We start from the raw sequence: 22119 nt of genomic DNA, 5'->3' as shown, positions 1-22119 counted from the left end.
ATAGAACTTGACCTATTTTGAACCCTTATTTTTTTCCCCCATTGATAATTTTGCACTGCTTTTGTAGATTGGACTGTTGTTAAGACTTGTAAAAGTTTTGAGCCCTTTTAATTTAGTTTCTTTTTCAGTCTGGCACGGAAAAGAATGTACATTTTAAAAAGTTGTTTTTACTCTTTCACACTCTATCAATATAATTTTATCTTCTCATACACCAATGAAACATTTGCACCAAGTAAATCCTTTGAATTTTCCTGAGAGAAAAACTTGGAAGAGGGATAATATTGAGAAAACCAGAATATCACAGTTATTTGGAAAGTTCTTGGGTCTTTTGACTGTGAAAAAGGGCTGAAGGAAGGAAGGAAGGCTCAAAGCAACAAAAAGAGCTGTTGCAGACAGAATGCTAATGACATTTCAGACAAATCTCCATTGTTAGCATTTGGTGAATTCTTTGCTGAGCTTCTGGCTTAAGCCAATTGCTTAAGGTAAGCATATTCATGTTATCTTTTCACTGTTGTATTTACAACAATAACTTGAAATTGCATCTGTCTTGAGGTTCTTTAATTTGTTTTGTTGAGTAGTATTTGTTTTACTCATTAAAACAAAACTCATTTGTTTGAATTCATTAAAAAACACAGTTACTCAGAATAATATTTGGATATCAAGGTATCTGTGATTTAACCTATTAGAAATGATTCTGCTTGACTCATCTCAATCCAACACTCATGGTAACTTTCATTTAGTTCAGCGTACACCTGTATATCATTAAACTGGGTAAGCTTTTGATGTTGCTTACAGGAGGGGTTTTATTTATTTATTTAATCAAGCAAGGCAAGTGTTTTTTTTTTTTTCACAACTGGAACAGTTATTTTGAACAAAAATCTACACTTAGACATCTGGAAATACTACGAGATAACCATTGATTTGAGAGGAACAGTTTAGATTTTAACAGAGTAATCTTTTTCTCACATTTTGACTGTTTCTTCTCACTGCTATCTAGCTAAGAAACAAAATAATAAAAGACTACTACACTCTAGCAGTATAATTTCATCTTAGAGAACTATATCTTATTGAGGCATAGATCATTGCTTCATCCTATTCAGATGAAATGGTTTACATGATCTTTCTGGAATATAGGGATTTTATTTAAGTACAACATTCAAAAATGTATGAATAGGTTGTTTATTCATAATTGGAGTGGTTCTGAATAAGGATGTCCTAGAGATTTGGAAATACCTTGGGGGGGGCGGGGGAGGGGGTTACAAAGGTTATACAAGGTTGCCCCCTATCTCCATTATTGTTTATTCTGGCCTTAGAAGTTCTTTTATGGAAAATTAGAATCAATGAGGAAATAAAAGGTCTGAAGATTAGGAAGGAGATCTACAAGACGCAAGCATTTGCAGATGATGTAGCCTTGATTCTTGAGGACCCCATAGAATCAGAACCAAAAGTGTTAGAGGAATTAGGCAAATACGGAGAGCTGGCAGGCTTTATATTGAACAAAACTAAAACCAAAGTACCGATTAAGAATACAACTGAGAGCCAGAAAAATGAGATAGAAGAAGTATTAGGACTGCAGGTTGCCAAAAAAATTAAATACCTAGGAATTTGGATTACATCAAGATGTTCGACCTTAAAAGTAGACAACTATACCCCCTTAATTAGAAAAATGAAACAAGACCTTGACAGATGGAAGAAAATAAGATTATCACTTTTGGGCAAGATAGCCACAATTAAGATGAATATTCTCCCCAGAATATTATTCTTATTCCAAAACATACCGGTGAATTTAGATAAAAAGTTTTTTCTAGAATTAGATAAAATTATCAGAGAATTTATATGGGAGGGGAAGAAACCGAGGTTCTCTATTAAAATTTTAAGGGGCAAAAGAGATATAGGTGGATTTGGACTCCCCGATTGGGAAATATATTACAGGGCAGCTAAATTAGTCTGGATAAGAGATTGGATCACCCTGGGAAACGAGAGGATTTTAACCCTAGAAGGCCACGATTTGCAAAAAGGGTGGCATGCCCACATTTGGGATGTAGAGAAGAAAAGGAAGACATATTTTCATAGACATAAAATCAGAGACTCATTGATACAAACATGGACCCCGATTAGGCAAATATATTACAAAAAAAATCCCAAGTTGGCTCTCAACGATGGAGGCCCTGATCTATCCCAATAGATGGGGAATGGAGAAAATGGGCAGGTACAAAGTTATCTTAGACGAAGGAGGGAATCTTAAATCAAATGATACTTTAAGAGAGCAAGGAATAACCCTAGATTGGTGGACCTATTCACAAATAAAATCTAGATACCAGAAAGACAAAGAACAATACGGCATAGAATTTGGACCAAATGGATTGGATAAAGTCCTGATGGGAACAGGTAAAAAGATTTTGGCCAAATTATACAATTATTTATTAGATGATGATAAGTCCGAAGATATAATAAAGAATCGAATAAATGCATGGGAGCAAAATATTGGACGAGATGTAAATTTTGGGGAATGGGAGGAGGCATGGAATAGGAACCTTAAATTGACTAGAGCGGCGACATACAAGGAAAACCATTATAAAATGCTCCATAGATGGTATTTAGCCCCGGCCAGACTAGCAAAGATAAACCCTAATATACATCCCAATTGTTGGAAATGTGGCCACGGTCAAGGCACCTTCTTTCACATGTGGTGGACATGCCCGGAAGCGAAAGGATATTGGAATAAGATCAGGAGATGGTTATATGAAATAATTGGCGAAGGTATTGAATTAACACCAGAGATATTTCTCCTGGGAATAGTAAAGAAGCCATATGGAAAGGAAAAGATTCATTTAATGATTCATATAATTACAGCCTCCAGATTGGCATATGCACAATATTGGAAAGAGAAAACCCAACCACCAGAAGAGCTTATAATTAGGAAAATACTGGAGTGCGCAGAGATGACTAAATTAACCCATGAATTAAATGATGATGAGAAGTCAGATTATTATATTGAGTGGGAAAGGTGGTATAAGTGGATGCATGATAAAATGAAAGAAAGACCAAAAGGTGTGTTAAATAACGGTAAAAAGTAATTTGAAATATCACCAGAATATTATTTTTTGTATATAGTAAAAACACTGCACATCTGATGTTAATTTAAAATGTTAGTATATTTATGTTTTTTTTTAAAAAACTCAATAAAGTTTTTCCAAAAAAAAAAAGGAGGGGTTTTATTTATTTAATCAAGCAAGGCAAGTGTTTTTTTTGCCACAACTGGAACAGTTATTTTGAACAAAAATCTACACTTAGACATCTGGAAATACTACGAGATAACCATTGATTTGAGAGGAACAGTTTAGATTTTAACAGAGTAATCTTTTTCTCACATTTTGACTATTTCTTCTCACTGCTATCTAGCTAAGAAACAAAATAATAAAAGACTACTACACTCTAGCAGTATAATTTCATCTTAGAGAAATACATCTTATCGAGGCATAGATCATTGCTTCATCCTATTCAGATGAAATGGTTTACATGATCTTTCTGGAATATAGGGATTTTATTTAAGTACAACATTCAAAAATGTATGAGTAGGTTGTTTATTCATAATTGGAGTGGTTCTGAATAAGGATGTCCTAGAGATTTGGAAATACCTTGGGGGGGGCGGGGGGGTTACAAATAGAGAGGAGTATTATGGAAGTATCTGATGATTCCTTCCCCCCTTTTTTTGCTGTTATAGCTGGTTAAAAAAATGAAACCTTCTCCAGCAATGCTAGCTCAAAACCCTGCACAGTTCTATTAATCTTTTATGAAACACAGAGCATTGCGTAATAAAGCAGGAGGGGGAGGAGAATTGCTCCGTTTAACTTGTGTGTCCTACTGCAGTGCGCTCAGTGTCAAGATCTCTCTGTAGGGCCCTTTCTGATGTCCAGTGGACTTTAAAATGCAGAAACCGCGCATAAGAGAAAGAAGCGTATGTCAACAGACTGTTGCCCTCCTGTGGAAAAATGTAATGTTGAAGTGGAGAATGAGAATGCACAGTTTTCAGGCAAGTATACACCATTAAATGAGGCTTTAAATGGAGTTCCAGCTCGCTTTGCTTTCTTCTGGTTTTCCTTCTCCCTTTTTAAAGAGACAGTCAAGAAAAGGGCTACAATGTATTTGTGTTCATTGCTCTACATTGTTATCGAAAGGCATTGTTTGGGGATTCTTTAAAGTTATCCATCTGTTTATCCTTTGGTGCCTTCTTTTAGTCCAAACAAGAGAGAATCTAGTTCAAAACAGCTACACAGAAGTGTGAAGTGTTAACGATTTATGGGAAAGCATCCTGTTTTCTTCCTGCCTTTTTCTGTTTATGCAGACCTGAACAAGTGGGTAGGCTGAAGGCTGCCAAAATTTCATCAAGTCCTTACAAGGGGTCACTTAATGACCAGTCACAGCTGCGATGGGCTTCAAAAAAGATACTGTAACATGCATCTTTGAAATTACAACTACTGCTCACATTCTACTGTCAAGTGGTTGTATTTAGGGTTCTTGGCAATGACTCCCATGTATGACCGTTTGCAGTGTCCTGCAGTCAAATGACCACAACTTGCGATGTTTCTTGCTGGCAGAAAATTATCATTGGTTATGCCGGATTTGCTTAATGATTAGGTGGCTTACTTAGCAACCATATGATTTGCTTAGTGACTCTGGTGACTTGCTTTATAACCATCATAAAAATGATCATAAAATCAAGTCCAGTCACAATTGAGATTTCACCCCTCCCTCGGGCTCAGCCTGGTCATCTCCTACAGTTATCATTCTGAGTTCTTAATGCTGTATATTAATTAGCATGTCCCAACATTATGCTTCCAAGCCCGTTTATAATATTATATTATTACATTGCTAAGATGTATGTCTGATTTGTGTCTCCAGGAATGGTCCTCGTCCTTGGCTCTTCTCATTGCAGCGATAATAATGGCAAACATGATATACTATGAGTCTCCCCAAGAAGTACCTTTAGCCATCCTTGGGAAACTTCCCGGGAATAATACTGGACTTAGAATTGCTTATACTCCAAATACCACTTTGGCAAGAGAAATAATGGACAAAATAGAAACAATATCTATCTTGAAAGGTATATCTATCTTTTCTTTTAATACCAAGTAACATTTAATACCAAGTAAGAAAGGGATGCGGTGGCTCAGTGGCTAAGATGCTGAGCTTGTCAATCAAAAGATTGACAGTTCATTGGTTCGAATCCCTAGTGCCGTGTAACAGGGTGAGCTGCAGTTACTTGTTCCAGCTTCTGCCAATCTAGCAGTTCAAAAGCACATAAAAATGCAAGTAGAAAAATAGGGACCACCTTTGGTGGGAAGGTAACAGCGTTCCGTGCGGCTTTGGCATTTAGTCATGCCGGCCACATGACCACGGAAATGTCTTCAGACAGTGCTGGCTCTTCGGCTTTGAAATGGAGATATGTGCTAGAGTTGGGAACGACTAGCACATATGTGTGAGGGGAACTTTACCTTTACCTTAGCATTTGTTTCTGCAGGAAAAGTATTTGGTTATCTGTGAGTTATTTTCAAAGCAGAGTATAACCTATCAGCATTTTTCTTAGGATTTAAGCATTGTATAAATTACTTAGGTTTTGAAACATTGTTTTCTCTATTCCAACTTTACTGTGACAAAAATAAACTGAGTAAAGTAGAAAGGGTTCTAAAGCCAAATTATACTGTGCTGGAAATAGATTTCTGTTTGTAATTGAAACCATGTCTATTCAAAAATATTAATTTGTTCCTTTTAATTACTCTCAAGACTCAAAATTAAAGTGCAATTAATCAAAGTTTAATATAATCTGAAGCTCACTTCTATGCATTTTGCCCTACCAACAACCTGTTTTAACAGGTTACATTTTGAACAAGTCCAAACAACAACAGTGGATCCATCAGTTGGCTCAGATCCTATACAGAGACAGAAACAGACAGAAATACATACACACACTTCTTTCAGATCTGTTGATGGCTGAATGGATAGTGTTTGAGAACCAAATTGTAGGTACCTGCACAGGGGTTACAAGAGAGGGCAAGTAACAGCATGTGTTGTGATTCAAATTCCACCTATTACAGGTTGACTTACAACTGTTGGTTTAGTGACTATTTGACATAAGTCAAGGACTACCTGTATATACGTGTATGGAACACTGATTCAAGCATGAAAGCATGGACCGTGTTATTGTCAACTTGAAACTGAACCTGGCAGAAGGCAGAATGGGGGGGAGAGGCTGGAATGCCTTGCTAGACATAACACAGAACTTCCCCATGGGAACCAAGATCATCTCCACAAGTGTCAGATGAAGATGGAGAAGAGTGCCTAATTGGTCAATGTGACCTGTGACACTTGGGGAGAGAATCATTTACTCTTTTAATTATACTGAAACAGCGGGAAACATAGAGTTGGTTTTGCCTTTAATCGTGCCAATATGATGTACCCAATAAAGAAGTTTTTTGAGGAAGATTCCAGTCTCAGACTTCTGATTTGTTTGAGTTTGTTAGTCGGAACCTTGACAGTTATTTTGACATTATTGTGTCTAAAAGTGAAGCAAATTGCCTTTTTCCTCCCAAGTTTCCATTTGCCTATCTGTAGTCTATTCCCTTTTAAATACAGGTTCTCATTTAACAACTGCCACACTTAGCAACAGTTTGCAGTTATGATGAAGATGAAAATGAAACTTTTTCATCCTCCTCCCAGTCATGACCTTCACAGGTCTATAGGGCAAAACAAAGCTGAAGTAAGATCGTAAGCACAGTTGCAGTTTGTATCTGCTTCACTTAACAACCAAGTTGCCAGTCCCAGTTGTGGCCACGAAACACGGAGTAACTGTATACTAACAAAAGCATAGGTTTTAGTTAATATAATTAATGCTTTTGCCAGAGCTGCAAGCCGACTTCTTAGCCTGACCCAGAAACACCTCTTGAGGCTCTCTGCACATTGTCTTCAACTACCAGATATCTCAATCACATAACAATTCCCAAATTCAGAAGGGCCTTTTCTTTACCCCAGAGTTCCCCAACTTTTCCAGTTTTGCGTGTGCATGCACACAGCTCCATTTGCGCGAGCGGCAGGCACGCATGTCTGGCGCTTGGGCAAATGGAGTGGAGCACGCCAGAGGTGGGTTTCAGCAAGTTCTGACCAGTTCTGGAGAACCGGTAGCGGAAATTTTAGGTAGTTTGGAGAACCGGTAAATACCACCTCTGACTGGCCCCAACCCCCATCTATTCTCTGCCTCCCAAGTCCCAGCTGATAGGGAGGAAATGGGGATTTTGCAGTATCCTTCTCCTGGAGTGGGGAGGGAATGGAGATTTTACAGTATCCTTCCCGTGCCACGCCCACCAAGCCACACCCACCAAGCCACACCCACCAAGCCACGCCCACAGAACCGGTAGTAAAAAAATTTGAAACCCACCACTGGAGTGCACCTGTATATGCTCACCCACTGCTTAAGCAAGGGGGAATGTGCTCATGTCTTCTAATTCGACCTCCTGCTCAATTCCACAGAATTGTTGTGTCAGGAAATTTCTCCTTAGTTCTAGGTTGGTTCTCTCCCTAATTAGTTTCCATCCATTGCTTCTTGTTGATGGAACACATTGTTCTCTATTATCCCTAGTCTAGGCAGGATCATGGCAGTACATATTGTTTCCATTTTTTAATTAAATACCCAGGTTATTCAAATTCATTTTATCTTAAAATGTTATTCTTGGATCAATCTGACTCCATCTTTCTGTCTAAGTACTGCTAAATAATCTGCAATTTACGCTGTAGGGTCTAACCCCTCTTAGATATTTCAGATATTTTAAAATATTTATATACTGTATATACACATTTTTTAAATTTTATTTTCATTAACTGTATCCTACATGCTGGTCTATGATCAAATAAAAATTTGTTTGTTTGTTTGATTGATTGAATACTTTTGCCAAATCCTGCCTTTTGGGCTATCTTCATGGAATGCTAGATTGATGCACCTAGTCAAACATCTAGACAATGAGACGGTTTTTCTGTGTCATTCCTGCATGCGATCACACATATTAACCAGATTTCTGTGCTAAAGGTGTAGAGACAGAAGTGATGGAAGATGAAAAATTCATGGAAGAAGCACAAGTGGAAGAAACAGACCTAATTGGAGTTGTATTTCAAGATGAAGTCTCATATCGACTCCGATTCCCTTCATATATAATGGTTTCCCCAAATCAACATATTGGAGAGATAGGTAATTTATGATATTTGTGTGCTTATGTTCCAGTTTCCAAATACGTATATGTGTACAGGAAAGTTAGATGCAGATTTGGGTTTTTGCATTTCTATAGTCTTATATGTCATTAATGTAACATATGAAAAGGACTTTCTTCTTTATATCGGTTGTACAGATTCATATTTAAATAATATAATTCTTTTCTTTAAATGAGAGTGTAACATATTTGGCCTCATTGCATATGACAGCACCTAGCTGACCTTGATCATCTTGATAAAACTATTGTAATTTAAAATTTTAATGAAAATTTTATACATATAAAAAACAATCACATTGAGTTCATGCGTCATGCACATTGTTTCCAGTTAAATATATCATAATTAATGTCTTCTTCTTGTTGTTGTTAGTTGCAAAGTCGTGTCCGACCCATCATGACCCCATGGACAATGTTCGTCCAGGGCTTTTTGTCCTCTACCATCCTCTGGAGTCCATTTAAACTCACACCTACTGCTTCAGTGACTCCATCTAGCCACCTCATTCTCTTTTGTCCCTTTCTTTTGCCCTCAGTCTTTCCCAGAATTAGGCTTTTCTCCAGTGAGTACTTACTTCTCATTAGGTGGCCAAAGTATTTGAGTTTCATCTTCAGGATCTGGCCTTCTAAAGAGCATTCAGGGTTGATCTCCTCTAGGACTGACCGGTTTGATCGCCTTGCAGTTCAAGGGACTCCCAGGAGTCTTCTCCAACACCATCGTTCAAAGGCCTGAATTCTTTGGCGCTCAGCCTTTCTTATGATCCAACTTTCGCAGCCATACATTGCAACTGGGAAAACCATAGCCTTGACTATACGCACTTTTGTTGGCAGGGTGGTGTCTCTGCTTTTTAGAATGCTGTCTAGATTTGCCATAGCTTTCCTCCCCAGGAGCAAGCGTCTTTTAATTTCTTGGCTGCAGTCCCCATCTGCAGTGATCTTGGAGCCCAGGACAATAAAATCTGTCACTACCTCCATTTATTCCCCATCTATTAGCCAGGAATTGAGAAGGCCAGATGCCATGATCTTAGTTTTCTTAATATTGAGTTTCAAGCCAACTTTTCTACTCTCCTTCTTCACCAGCATCAAGAGACTCTTTAGTTCCTCTTCACTTTTGGCCATTAGAGTGGTATCATCTGCATATCTGAGGTTGTTGATATTTCTCCCAGCAATCTTAATTCCAATTTTTGATTCATCTAGTCCCGCCTTTCTCATGATGTATTCTGCTTATAAGTTAAATAGGCAGGGTGACAGTATACAGCCTTACCGGATTCCTTTCCCAATTTTGAACCAATCAGTAGTTCCATGCCCAGTTCTCACTGTTGGTTCTTGACCCGCATGTAGGTTTCTCAAGAGACAAATAAGATGGTCTAGTACTCCCATCTCTTTAAGAACCTGCCACAATTTGTTGTGATCCACACAATCAAAGGCTTTGGCATAGTCAATGAAGCAGAAGTAGATGTTTTTCTGGAACTCCCTAGCTTTCTCCATGATCCAGAGTATGTTGGCAATTTGATCTCTAGTTCCTCTGCCTCTTCGAAATCATGCCTGTACTTCTGGTAGTTCTCAATCCACATACTGCTGGAGCCTAGCTCGTAGGATTTTAAGCATAACCTTACTAGCGTGTGAAATGCTGCAATGGTGTGATAGTTTGAACATTCTTTGGCATTGCCTTTCTTTGTAATTGAAATGTAAACTGACCTTTTCCAATCCTGTGGCCACTGTTGAGTTTTCCAAATTTGCTGGCAAATTGAGTGTAGCACTTTTACTGCATCGTCTTTTAAGATTTTGAATAGCTCAGCTGGAATACTATCTCCTCCACTAGCTTTGTTGTTGCTCCGATTTCCTAAGGCCCATTTGACTTCACATTCTAGGATGTCTGGCTCGAGATCAGTGACCACCCATCGTGGTTATCAGGGATGTTAAGTTCGTTCTTGTATAGTTCTTCTGTGTAATTTTGCCACCTCTTCTTAATCTCTTCTGCCTTGGTTAGGTACCTGCCATTTTGGTCCTTTATCATGCCCATCTTTGCATGAAATGTTCTCTTCATATCTCCAATTTTCTTGAAGAGATCTCTGATCCTCCCTATTCTATTGTTTTCTTCTATTTCTTTGCACTGTTCATTTAAGAAGGCATTCTTATCTCTTCTACTATTCTCTGGAATTCTGTATTCAATTGGGTGTATCCTTCTCTTTCACCCTTGGCTTTTGCTTCCCTTATTTCCTCAGCTATTTGCAAAGCTTCCTCAGACAGCCATTTTGCTTTCTTGCATTTCTTTTTCTTTGGGATGGTCTTGTACAATGTTGTGAACCTCCATCCATAGTTCTTCAGGCACTCTGTCTATAAGATCTAGTTCCTTAAATCTATTTGTCACCTCTACTGTATATTAATCAGGGATATTATTTAGTTCATACCTGAGTGGCCTAGTGCTTTTCCCTACTTTCTTCAATTTAGGACTAAATTTTGCAAAGAGAAGCTCATGATCTGAGCCACAGTCAGCTCCTAGTCTTGTTTTTACTGGCTGTATAGAGCTTCTCCATCTTTGGCTGCAGAGCACATAGTCGATCTGATTTCTGTGTTGACCATCTGGTGATGTCCATATGTAGACTCATCTCTTGGGTTGTTGGAAAAGAGTGTTTGCTATGACCGTCGTATTATCTTGACAGAATTCTATGCCCTGCTTCATTTTGTACTCCAAGGCCAAACTTGTCTGTTATTCCGGTTATTGTTTGGCTTCCTACTTTAGCATTCCAATCCCCCATGATGATAAGGACATCATTTTTGGGTGTTAATTCTATAAGCTGCTGTAGGGCTTCATAGAACCGGTCAATTTCATCCTCTTCAGCACCAGTGGTTGGGGCATAGACTTGGATTACTGTGATATTGAATGGTTTGCCTTGGATTCGAACTGAGATCATTCTGTCATTTTGGGGATCGTATCCCAGTATTGCTTTTCCTACTCTTTTATTGATTATGAAAGCTACTCTATTTCTTTTGAGGGATTCTTGCCCACAGTAGTATACCTGATGGTCATTGGAATTAAATTCACCCATTCCTGTCCATTTTAGTTTGCTGATTCCTAAGATGTCGATGTTCAATCTTATCATCTCTTGTTTGACCTCATCCAGTTTGCTTTGATTTATGGATCTTATATTCCAGGTTCCAAAAACAGACAAATAGACAAAAAAATCTTTATAGCATCGGACTTTCCTTTCACCACCAGATGCATCCACAGATGAGCATCCTTTTGGCTTTGGCCCAGTTGCTTCACTCTTTCTGGCACTACTAGTACTAGCCCTCTGCTCTTCTCCAGTAGCATATTGGACACCTTCCGACCTCAGGGGCTCATCTTCCGGCGTCATATCTTTTTTCCTTTTGGTACTGTCCATGGGGTTTTCATGGCAAAGATACTGGGGTGGGTAGCCATTTCCTTCTCCAATGAATCACATTTTGTCAGAACTCTCTGCTATGACCTGTCCGTCTTAGGTGGCCCTGCACTGCATAGCTCATAGCTTCATTGAGCTACACAAGCCCCTTCGCCAAAATAAGGTAGTAATCCATGAAGGGGAATTAATGTATAGCCTTATTAATATGGTATTAAATAAATTTTATGCATAATAAACTAGCATTCTCTCTTTATTTCTCTTTTGTAGATTACTGTTACAACTTTACATCATCTGATTGTTTAAATCCAAGGTATTGGTTTCAAGGTTTTGTATCATTGCAATCTAGCATTGATAGCGCACTTATTGAAGTAAGTGAGATAGCTTTAATGTATTTATATTTGTAAATTGTATAACCTGGATGCTATTATTTTTTTGAGAGAGATTATTGTACATTGATTGAATTTTTATATCAATTGATATACTATTTTTTGTCGTTATTGTTGTGCACTAGTTCCCATAACAATTAGCCCATGAAGGTGCAATCTTCAGATGTCTGAGTTGCCCAAAGCTATAATACAGATTTTATATTCTTGACAAAGGGCAGAGACCTAACCTTAATAAGGAAGAAAGAGCCAACTACAGGTATAGATAGTCCTCATTTAGTGACTACAATTAGGATCAGCAACTTGGTTAACAAGTGAGGAAGTCGCTAAGAGAAACATCATGATTTTACAATTTTACTTCAGCTTCCCTTTGCTTTTTACAGACTTGGTCAAGGTCATAACTGCGAGGATTGGCTGCAGAGCTTTTTCAGCGTTGTTATTGTGAATGGTCACTAATGAGGCAATTGCTAAATGAGGACTACCTGTTCTTTCTTTCAGTCTTTTTGGAAGTTGGATAAAAGTCAGAATTAGCCTCTCGGTCTCATTCTTCAACTTTCTTGCTCTTAGCCATTGCTAGATCTTGTCTGCTTGGCCTGCTAGGTTTTGTGTGGCTGTGTCTATTTGTGAAACAATTCCCCCTGAATCCCATCCTTACTGGAATAAGACAGCGGATGTTGCAATCACATGATATTTGGAAATTACCAGTGAAACAGCAGGCAACTCACCAGTGGTGGGATTCAAATTTTTTTACTACCAGTTCTGTGGGCGTGGCATGGCATGGCTTGGTGGGCATGGCAAGGGAAGGATACTGTAAAATCTCCATTCCCTCCCCACTCTAGGGGAAGATTACTGCAAAATCCCCATTTCCTCTTGATCAGCTGGGACTCGGGAGGCAGAGAATAGATGGGGGCGGGGCCAGTCAGAGGTGGTATTTACCGGTTCTCCAACCTACCTAAAATTTCCGCTACCGGTTCTCCAGAACTGGTCAGAACCTGCTGAAACCCACCTCTGCAACTCACTTAAAAACCCTTCATTAGACAGCAGACTCCTCGGTCTCCTACAAGGGCTAATCACTAGTTATATTTTTGCTGCCAAAGGTCTTACATTATCTTGTTACCATAAACAACATTTTACATAGCTTTATGTAGGTGGTGTTTTGTTGATGTGTAACAGGAAAAAGAAAAAGGGAGGCAAGGGAACTAAAGGAAAGCAATGAACCAAAAAGTAATTTTTGAGTGGACAAATTTGGGCTGAATTAAAATTCAGCCTCCTTCAAGTTGAGCTTGAGGCCTAGTCCCTTTAGTCACATACCCATTTATAGCTTCCTTCAAAACAATATCATTGCTATCTTCTGGGACACCATTTATAATTTCTTAGCACCCTTTACAGCCCCAATATTCCCTGAGGTTTCCTCTGCTTATGTTCCTAGCCCAGACAAAATTGGCTACCAACTGTGGTGAAGGTAGATTTATCTGTTAAAAGGAAATGTGCAAAGGATTCAAAACAACTAATAGAAAAATATGAACAGTACTAATAAATATATATATTGGTTTAAAAATACCTATGGGAATTCTCAATAATCCAGGTCGTAGTTGTCCCAAAGGTACTTTTTTGCCTTTGGGACAGTTTAAAAATACTTTTGAAGATACCTTATTAAGATTGTTGTCAAACTTACTGTATATGTCAGGATGAGGGGGAGGGAATCCTTTGCTGTTGCTTTGCATTTTTCCTAGAAGTTCTTCATATTTTAATATCTCCCCTTAATCCAAAATGGAAATTTGATGACCATAAGTGGTGCAGTCATAACTGGTATAATAACATAACTGGTGCAGTGTTGCATAGGTGAGTATTTGTGGAGGGTTACTGCATGAAAGATTATCTCATTTATGAATTTTTAAATAACCTTCTCTTGGCATTATGTTGTATATTATTTATTCTTTGCTCCTTTATCTATGATAGTGAACTGATCATAATATTTTGCAGCAATATAAAAGAAAAGGGTTTGATGCTTCCCCAGACACCTATTTCCATCTCCTAGGGAAGCTACCAGTGATTTCAGAAACATTTTGTTTTTTTATTTTTAGCGGATCACCAATCATTCTGTTTGGGAAGAAATGCAATCTTTGAATGGCATCCGTATGAGATCATCTTCTATTATGCGAGGAAACGAACTGGATAATTGTCTACTCATATGGCTCTTAACACTATGTTATTCACCCTTTATGTATTTCTTGGCACAAACTTTTTCAAGAGAGAAAAGGAAATTAAAGGAGGTGATGAAGACGATGGGACTACAGGATGCAGCTTTCTGGTGAGCTGTGAGGTGGGCTGTGGTGTCTGAAACCAACAACTTCATGTGAGAAAGAAAGCAGGAATCCACTGCTACCCAGGGCACTTAGCACAGAATTAAGCAAGCCAAGCGCTGTCATGAAACTGTGGCTGAAAATAGTGATTCTGTGTTGTTTTCTCTCCAATTTAGACATTTACCTGAGTGAACAGTGCTGTTACGAAGTTGTGCAAGAACTTGCTTCCCCTGTACCTTGGAGTGATGCAGTTATATACGCTTAAATATTCTTTCATTTGTGATTTTACAAAATAAAATCAAAAAATTAAAAAACAAAAAAACAAAAAACAAAAAATTAAAAAAAAAACCACAAGGTAGAGGATCCTTTTGGGGTTCTCTTATTATTATTTTTTATAGTTATTTCATTGACATATGGACATTAGTGACATTCCAAGAAGGTTAACAGTATCTCTCTCTCTCTCTCTCTCTTTTTTTCCCTAGGCTTTCCTGGGGTTTGCTGTATGGTGTGTACATGTTGATTTTGTCCGGTGCATTTGCATTTCTTTTGCAACATTTCTATTTTCACTTGAACAACATTTCTGCATTGTTTGTTCTGTTCTTCCTTTATGGCATATCATGTGTAAGTCCTCCATATTTGTTTTCAGCATATTTTCCTGCACTGTTGAAATTCATACTAGTTAAACTGCTTCAATGTCTGATTGAACTTTCTCAATATATATTTCTCTTTTTTCTGTAGAATTACTACTTCATTGATTGAATGGGATATTAGTAAAGAAAACGTTTCATATTAAAATGGCCGTTTTCTCTCTTTCAGATATGCTTCTGTTTCATGATGAGTTCACTCCTAAAGAAGGCCAAAACCACTGCCTTTGTTGTCATCCTCCTCAATCTTTGTTCTGGAGTCCTTAGCATCACAGCCTCATACAAGTTAATGCCTTCAGCTTTGGAATTAATTTTGAACATATTCTGCCCATTTGCTTTTGGTATTGGGCTTTCAAAGGTTGAGTATTACACTGTTTCATTAAAACACCACTCTTTTAAGTAGGGTAGAACATGCCTGATATATGATACAGGTAGTCCTCAATTTACAACAGTTCATTTAGTGAATGTTCAAAGATACGACGGCATTGAAAAAAGGTTAGGTTTAGGGACTTATGACCTTTTTCACACTTATGAGCATTGCAGTATCTCCATGGTCATGTGATTAAAATTCAGATGCTTGCCAACTGATTCATACTTATGATACACGCGATCCCCTTTTACAATCATCTGACAAGCAAAGTCAATGGGGGAAGCTAGATTCATTCAACAACCATGTTATTAACTTAACAACTGCAATGATTGACTTAACAACTGTGGCAAGAATAGTTGTAAAATGGGGTTAACAAAGGTTTCACTTAGCAACATAAATTTTGGGATCCGTTGTGGTCGTAACTTGAGGACTACCTGTAATGCAGAGATTCTAGCCAACACTCTATCTTTCTATTTCTATTCTGATACATAATCTGCAAATAACTCTGGATAAATACAAAATGGCTTTTGATTCCATTCCATTTCATTATTTTATTTCATAGAATGAGTTCATGTTTGCTTAAGTTTCCAGGGGGCAAAAGTTTGATTTGTTAAAGGTTTAATTAGATTCCAAATAGTTCTTCCTCCTTGCCTAGTGTTTATTAATGACAGTGTGGACTTTGTGTTTTCATGCAGGTTTTTCATTTCCAAAAATATGGAAGAGCCTTCAGTTTCTCAGACATAATGTCTGAATCATTCATTTTATTTTTGCTTTTTGATATTGTTTTATATATGCTGCTGACTTTGTATTTTGACAAGATTGTGCCTGGTAAGCATATTGTGATGCATGTATGATAATTAGCAGACTGTCTTTCAACAAGTTGCATTTCGGGTGTACTTCGCTGGAATTGATCATGTAAATCATTACTGCAGTTTGTCTGCAAAAATCTTTGTGAAAAAGGAAGTCCATTATTTCTTTAGATTTATTTGCTTATAGTACATTTTAATTTCCTACATACAATTTGTTCCCTCAAATGTAAATAGTCTGCATTTTGGATCTTTGTTCCCTATTCTATTTTCATCCAAAATTTCTTTAAAAACTCAGTTCAACCAAAATGATACAGTGCCTTAATTCTAACATTCAGGATAAATTTAGAATAGTATAAAGATGCACTCCTTATTAGTGCTAGCCATTGAAAAAAAAAGCTTTTTGATCATTTTGCAAGGTAGATTTACACTTTTGCACTGGCAGTATCCTTCTCCACTTCCCTGCATATAATTTCTTATAATCATTTATGGAAAATAAGAATTATTTGTTTGGCAAGAAAGCCACTTCTAATTATAAGTGCTGTCTGAAAGCACTTTGGATTTGTTTGCTTTTAAGTTTGTTGTAATGCTGCAAGCTGTACTACAAGTGAAACTGCCATTCATTACTATTGAAGGATACATGTAGGAGAAGAGCAGGCTGAGATGGAAAGTGGAGTAAAACATGTTATCAGTTTGGAGTTATTGTATTGCCACGAGAGACCCAGGTCCAGCCCTCTGTGAATTCCGTTGATTCTTATGTACAGATAGTAATAATAAACTCTTCTATGCTTTGAACTCAAGGAATGCTCCTGGTCATTTGCACCTGCCAATACATTTCAGAATGTATTCTACCATAATCAAACCTTTTCTTTGATTGGGTTGGACTATTCTGGTACTTCTCCTTCAGTGAGCAATCAGGGATTATTTGATTGGTCCACCCAAGTGCTTGATGGATTTTCTTGATTTTTCAAGGGTGTTTAAGGAATTTCCTGAGATTCTGATGGGAAGTTTAATTTGAAGCCTTAGTTACCACTTGTGATGAGCAAGTGACAACAGCCTGGGTAGGATTGTTCCTGAGTAGCCTATGCTGTTCATTGCTCCTAGATGTATGTATGTTTGAGTTGATTTATTGAGTTGCTCCATGAAATGAAGTAGCAGAAGAGATACCAAAAGCACTGTTGTAGAAAGACCAGGCGCAACTGTGATTGAATGCATATATTACCCTGGATTAAGGTTTACAGTCTAGTGATAAGAGAAGCAATAACATAGCTTTCTCCCCATTCTTATTACCTCTATGGAGTCCTGCTCAGTTAGAGTAGGCACAAGTCCCTCTAGTTCCAATTCTTCTGTCTTTTAAAAAGAAACTTTTAACATTTTTAGTTTTTCAAACAGGCAACTTGGGATCTTGTTTGACTGATGATGGGTGGCTAGAACATTCTTTCTGGTCTTTGTAAGAATTTACAGTTATTTCAGATGTATGAGAATTTGATGTTCTTTAAAAACATCTTTTAGACAGATATGGGCTGCCTTATCCTCCCTTATTTTTCTTGAAGAAGAACTATTGGTTTAAATCAAGAAAGCCTTACACCAATGGTGTTCCTACAAATGAACAAAGTCATGGAAATATATTCAGCGAAAATATTGAACCTGTGCCTCCTGAATTCAATGGGAAGGAAGCCATTCGGTAAGAGACTAGAAATATGGCATTCAATATTTGAGCGATCGAAGATATTCTAACAGGACCATACTGTAATTTTCTCTTATTCATAAATCTTTCCTCAACTTGAATGTCTCCATTCAAGACAATCTAACTGTGCATCTTAAGGATCTCCTTCAAAAAAGTAAACTAAAAAAAGAAATATATCACTCCTGAAATCCAAACTGGATTCATGTAATATTTCTAGTGAAATGCCAAAAGTTAAGCGTAAGATATAAAATTGCTTCCCCCCCACCTGTGCATTGTAAAATCACATTTGTGATAATAATATATGAGTTAATTAAAAAGTTCAATATTTCCCTTTTTTTTAAAGATTAAATAACATTAAAAAAACATATAAAGTGGAAAAAACAAGCACAGAAGCTTTGAAAGGTAAGATATATTTGCATGTCTTAATTTTTTCCGCTTAATTTTCTTTCCTCAAATTCAACATAGCACTGGTTTTGAATAGATATGCTGCCTTTTAGTGCAAAATTTAACCCGGGAATCAGTCTGAACAATGCTTTGTGCAGATAGTCCATAGTTGAACGTCCATGATAGCACTTAATGACATTGTTGCAACTTTCTGTCCAAGGATTTTCAAAATTACAAATATCCAAAATGCTGGGAGATTGTTTAAAAAAGGCAGTAGAATCTTATACAAAAATACTATTTTTATATAATATTTCATATTTTTTTTTGGAGAAAATGCTGAAATCTTGTAATATGTTAAATATAAGCACTAATATTTCAGGAATATTTTTTGGATATCCAGAAGGAACCAAAGGTTCATGAGATTTGACTAACTTCACAAAATTCCAGCATTTTAAAATTTTAAAACTTGAGCGGACCCAAGCTTTTAGGTGACATGATATGACAGAATCTGACACCTGAAAAGATTGCTGGCAAACATGTAACTTCCTCTGGAAAAAAAAATCCTGAGGTCCTTTTCAGTGGGTAGTACATAAACTTCATGCAGTTTTTCAAGGTCCATCTGCATCTGTTTTCCTAGAATTTCCATCAGCATCCTAACTGGCAATAGATGCTGAGAGAAAATCACTAAGCTCTTGTAGAGAGGTTCACAACAAATTGTTGGGAAGATATATATAAAGATTCCCAGGCAAGAAGAAAAAATTATCATTAGCTGAAATTTATTACTGGGTTTGGGACAAAAAATACTGGTTTTGAGATTAAATCCCTGAATGATACGCAAATATGATGATTATCCTGATTTGTGAAAGCAAACACGGTTCATTTGTAGACAACTAGAAAATACTTTTCTTTTACTAGGATTGGGAAGATTGGCCAAGGTTTTAGAATGCCCATTTGCAGATAGCGTTTTGAGTTCATGGACTGCCAAGAAACAAGAATCAATTGAGGCACATACTGAACTTGCTCCTTTGCTTATCTCTAAGTCTATAGTGTCTTTTCATTCTTAGTAAATGTCCTTCAGATCTTTGGCTTGGCTATGTTTTCAAGAGAACAATGGCAGGGCAGTGCTCACTGAAAACAAAAATCAGTTTGGAAAGCAGCTTGCATTCTTCTCTTGAAACTTCATATATCACTGAACTTTTAGAGCTAACACATATTCTTCTACATTAGGCTTGTCTTTGGATATCTTTGAAGGGCAGATCACTGCAATTCTTGGTCATAATGGAGCAGGAAAAACGACATTACTAAACATCCTCGGTGGACTTTCTAAGCCAACTGATGGTAAGAATTGGACTTTAAGAAGAGGTCAGATCAAGATTAATCCCAACCTAGTTTACATAAAAAGAGTTCATCTGGATCAGACTAGCCACTGAGAATCAATGCAAGCAAGAACAAACTTACCAGTTCTTATTCTTACATGTACTTTGTGAAAATTTACTCTTCAACCGTGCTTAGAATTCCCTTCATTATATTTAGGAGAGTGGTTCATAGGTTGCTTGGGGATTTGCTTCCCTGAGAAATAAGGGCTTGTTCTGTCCCCAGGAGTTTTTTTTCATCCAGTGCAGTTTTTCCTCTGGTTTACCAGGGAAGGAGATCTTTTGCTCTTCCCCTGCAAATTCCCTCTCTCCCCAATGTATGCTCCCCAATGTATGCTCCTCCTTTCACCCCCTTTCTCCTTGTACTGGGAGGAACAGATTCATTAGGGCAGTTCTTAAAGATACTTTCCTAGGTAGAATAATACTCTGGAAACAGTCATTTTGAACATTGGTATTGTTTTCATACAATGATAGACCATGCATCATTCTCTATTAAAATATTACTAGCTTGCACAGGGTTAAAACTCACCATATACTTTTTTTTTTTTTTTGGTTAATGTTTACAGGTTCTGCAACCTGCATTTTGGAGTACAATATAGCTGAAAGGGAAGAGATGGAACAAATTAGACAATTTAGTGGTGTGTGTCCACAATTCAATATTCAGTTTGAATATTTAACAGTGAAAGAAAATTTAAAGACGTTTGCTAAAATAAAAGGGATACCATCCAGCGATATAGAAAACGAGGTAAGCATATATTCAGAAGAATATAACCGAGTTGAGGTTGAAAAGGATAGCGGAATAGGCAAGAAAGGTACAGAAATGCAACTGCTTTATAGCACTGTCATCAGGATTCTGGAGATCACCTAGGGGAGCAAACCACAGCAGTTCTACCTAGTCAGCAACATCTGCTTTTCAAATATGTTAAGATTCAAATCCGTATAAAATGTATGTATATTGATAGAACGTACTTTAGTTTCCAATCAGCCAAGACTGAAAAACATGCTAGGAAATTTAACAGATTTGAATATCAATTTACACATTGTTATGCTTTATAGGTAGAAAAAATACAGACTCTCTTGGATATCAGTGCCATTCAGAATACACAAGCTAAGAATTTAAGTGGTGGACAAAAACGCAAATTGACTCTGGCGATTACTTTCTTAGGACAACCACAGGTAAAAACCACCCATGGGCGAAAATGTCTATTGTACATATTCTTCCTTCCTTCCTTCCTTCCTTCCTTCCTTCCTTCCTTCCTTCCTTCCTTCCTTCCTTCCTTCCTTCCTTGCTCCCTCGCTCCCTCCCCCCCCTTCTCTTTTCTTCCCTTCCCTTCACTCCATTTCTTTTTTCCTTCCTTGATCTGCATAGGATTATATAAATCCCTAATTTAGATGTGTAATTCCAGACTTTTCTGTATATAAAAGTTGATTCCTTTCTTCTAATAGAAAATAACTATTGGAAGGATAAGGATTTAGCATACCTTTCTCTGGCTTAATTTCTTTGAAAAATACAATTTTATTCTCAAAAGTTTCTTAACACTTGCTTGATCTTTTCTGAAAAGGGAAATATTCTCATCTGGGTTAATTTCATTTTAGTTGCCAAAAATTAGATTTCATAAAGGTTATTCTAAAGTCAATGAATTTTCCAATCTTCTCATTTAATCATAAAGAATAATTGAAATCTATACAATGATATTTCTCAATATTATATATGTATACTTACATATAATATACAGGTAGTCTTCAATTTATGACCACAAATGAATCCAAATTTCCATTGCTAAGCAAAGCAGTTATTAAGTGAATTCTTCCCACAATTGTTAAGTGAATCACTACAGTTGTTAAGTTAGTAACACGGTTGTTAAGCGAATCTGGCTTCCCCATTAGCTTTGCTTGTCAGGAGGTTATAAAAGGTGATCACATGACCCAGAGACACTGCAATGGTCATAAATATGAGTCAGTTGCCAAGTGCCCAAATATTGATCATGTGACCACAGGAATGCTACAATGGTCATTAAGTGTGAAAAATAGTCATATGCCACTTTTTTCAGTGCCATTGTATCTTTGAATGGTCACTAAATGAACAATTGTAAGTCAAAGACTACCCATGCTGTTTCCTCCTTAGGCTAAACAATATTAAACAGAGTGAAGAAAAGAAAAAAGCCAAAGAAAACAAGGAACAACATAAGAAAAAGAAACGAAATGTAATTCAAACTAATTTTGATCACAACTTGCTGTATTTCTCCATGCTTCTCTGCCCTTGTAAACCATTGTCATGGTTCTGTGTACATAATGCTCCCAACCAGTTCAAGACTCTGTTCCTTTCTCAAAGATCCTATTTATTGAGTACATCGTATTGGCACGTTCAAATGTAAAGCCAACTCTGAATAATTCCCGTACTTTGGCATAATTAATTGATAGATACTGGCCACACACACCCCTTGTGTCACAGGTCACGTTAAAATTCACAACGAAAAGCCCGGAGGTCAGAGATCTTGCGTATTTCCAGGGGCAGTTCGTTCCAAAGGGCAGGAGCT

General features: G+C 37.3%; 1 protein-coding gene across 1 annotated transcript in view; it reads left to right on the top strand.

The window, feature by feature from the left end:
• The first annotated feature begins 3917 nt into the window (after window positions 1-3917).
• The window catches only part of LOC139310559 (ABC-type organic anion transporter ABCA8-like), a 62213-nt gene continuing 44011 nt past the window's right edge, over window positions 3918-22119 (top strand). The window contains exons 1-13 of the mRNA XM_070934738.1: window positions 3918-4033; window positions 4903-5104; window positions 8078-8236; window positions 11900-12000; window positions 14100-14326; window positions 14801-14939; window positions 15135-15320; window positions 16028-16160; window positions 17651-17822; window positions 18169-18227; window positions 19437-19547; window positions 20149-20327; window positions 20639-20758. Of these exons, the coding sequence (XP_070790839.1) occupies window positions 3929-4033; window positions 4903-5104; window positions 8078-8236; window positions 11900-12000; window positions 14100-14326; window positions 14801-14939; window positions 15135-15320; window positions 16028-16160; window positions 17651-17822; window positions 18169-18227; window positions 19437-19547; window positions 20149-20327; window positions 20639-20758 (1893 nt within the window). The 5' untranslated portion in view covers window positions 3918-3928. The remainder of the gene's footprint in view (window positions 4034-4902; window positions 5105-8077; window positions 8237-11899; window positions 12001-14099; window positions 14327-14800; window positions 14940-15134; window positions 15321-16027; window positions 16161-17650; window positions 17823-18168; window positions 18228-19436; window positions 19548-20148; window positions 20328-20638; window positions 20759-22119) is intronic.

The sequence above is a fragment of the Pituophis catenifer genome, unplaced genomic scaffold (genome assembly GCF_029215685.1).
Source record: "Pituophis catenifer annectens isolate HBS135680 unplaced genomic scaffold, rPitCat1.0.hap2 SCAF_2, whole genome shotgun sequence".
In the NCBI taxonomy this organism is placed as follows: Eukaryota; Metazoa; Chordata; class Lepidosauria; order Squamata; family Colubridae; genus Pituophis; species Pituophis catenifer.
This window is presented reverse-complemented; position numbering and strand designations above follow the sequence as displayed.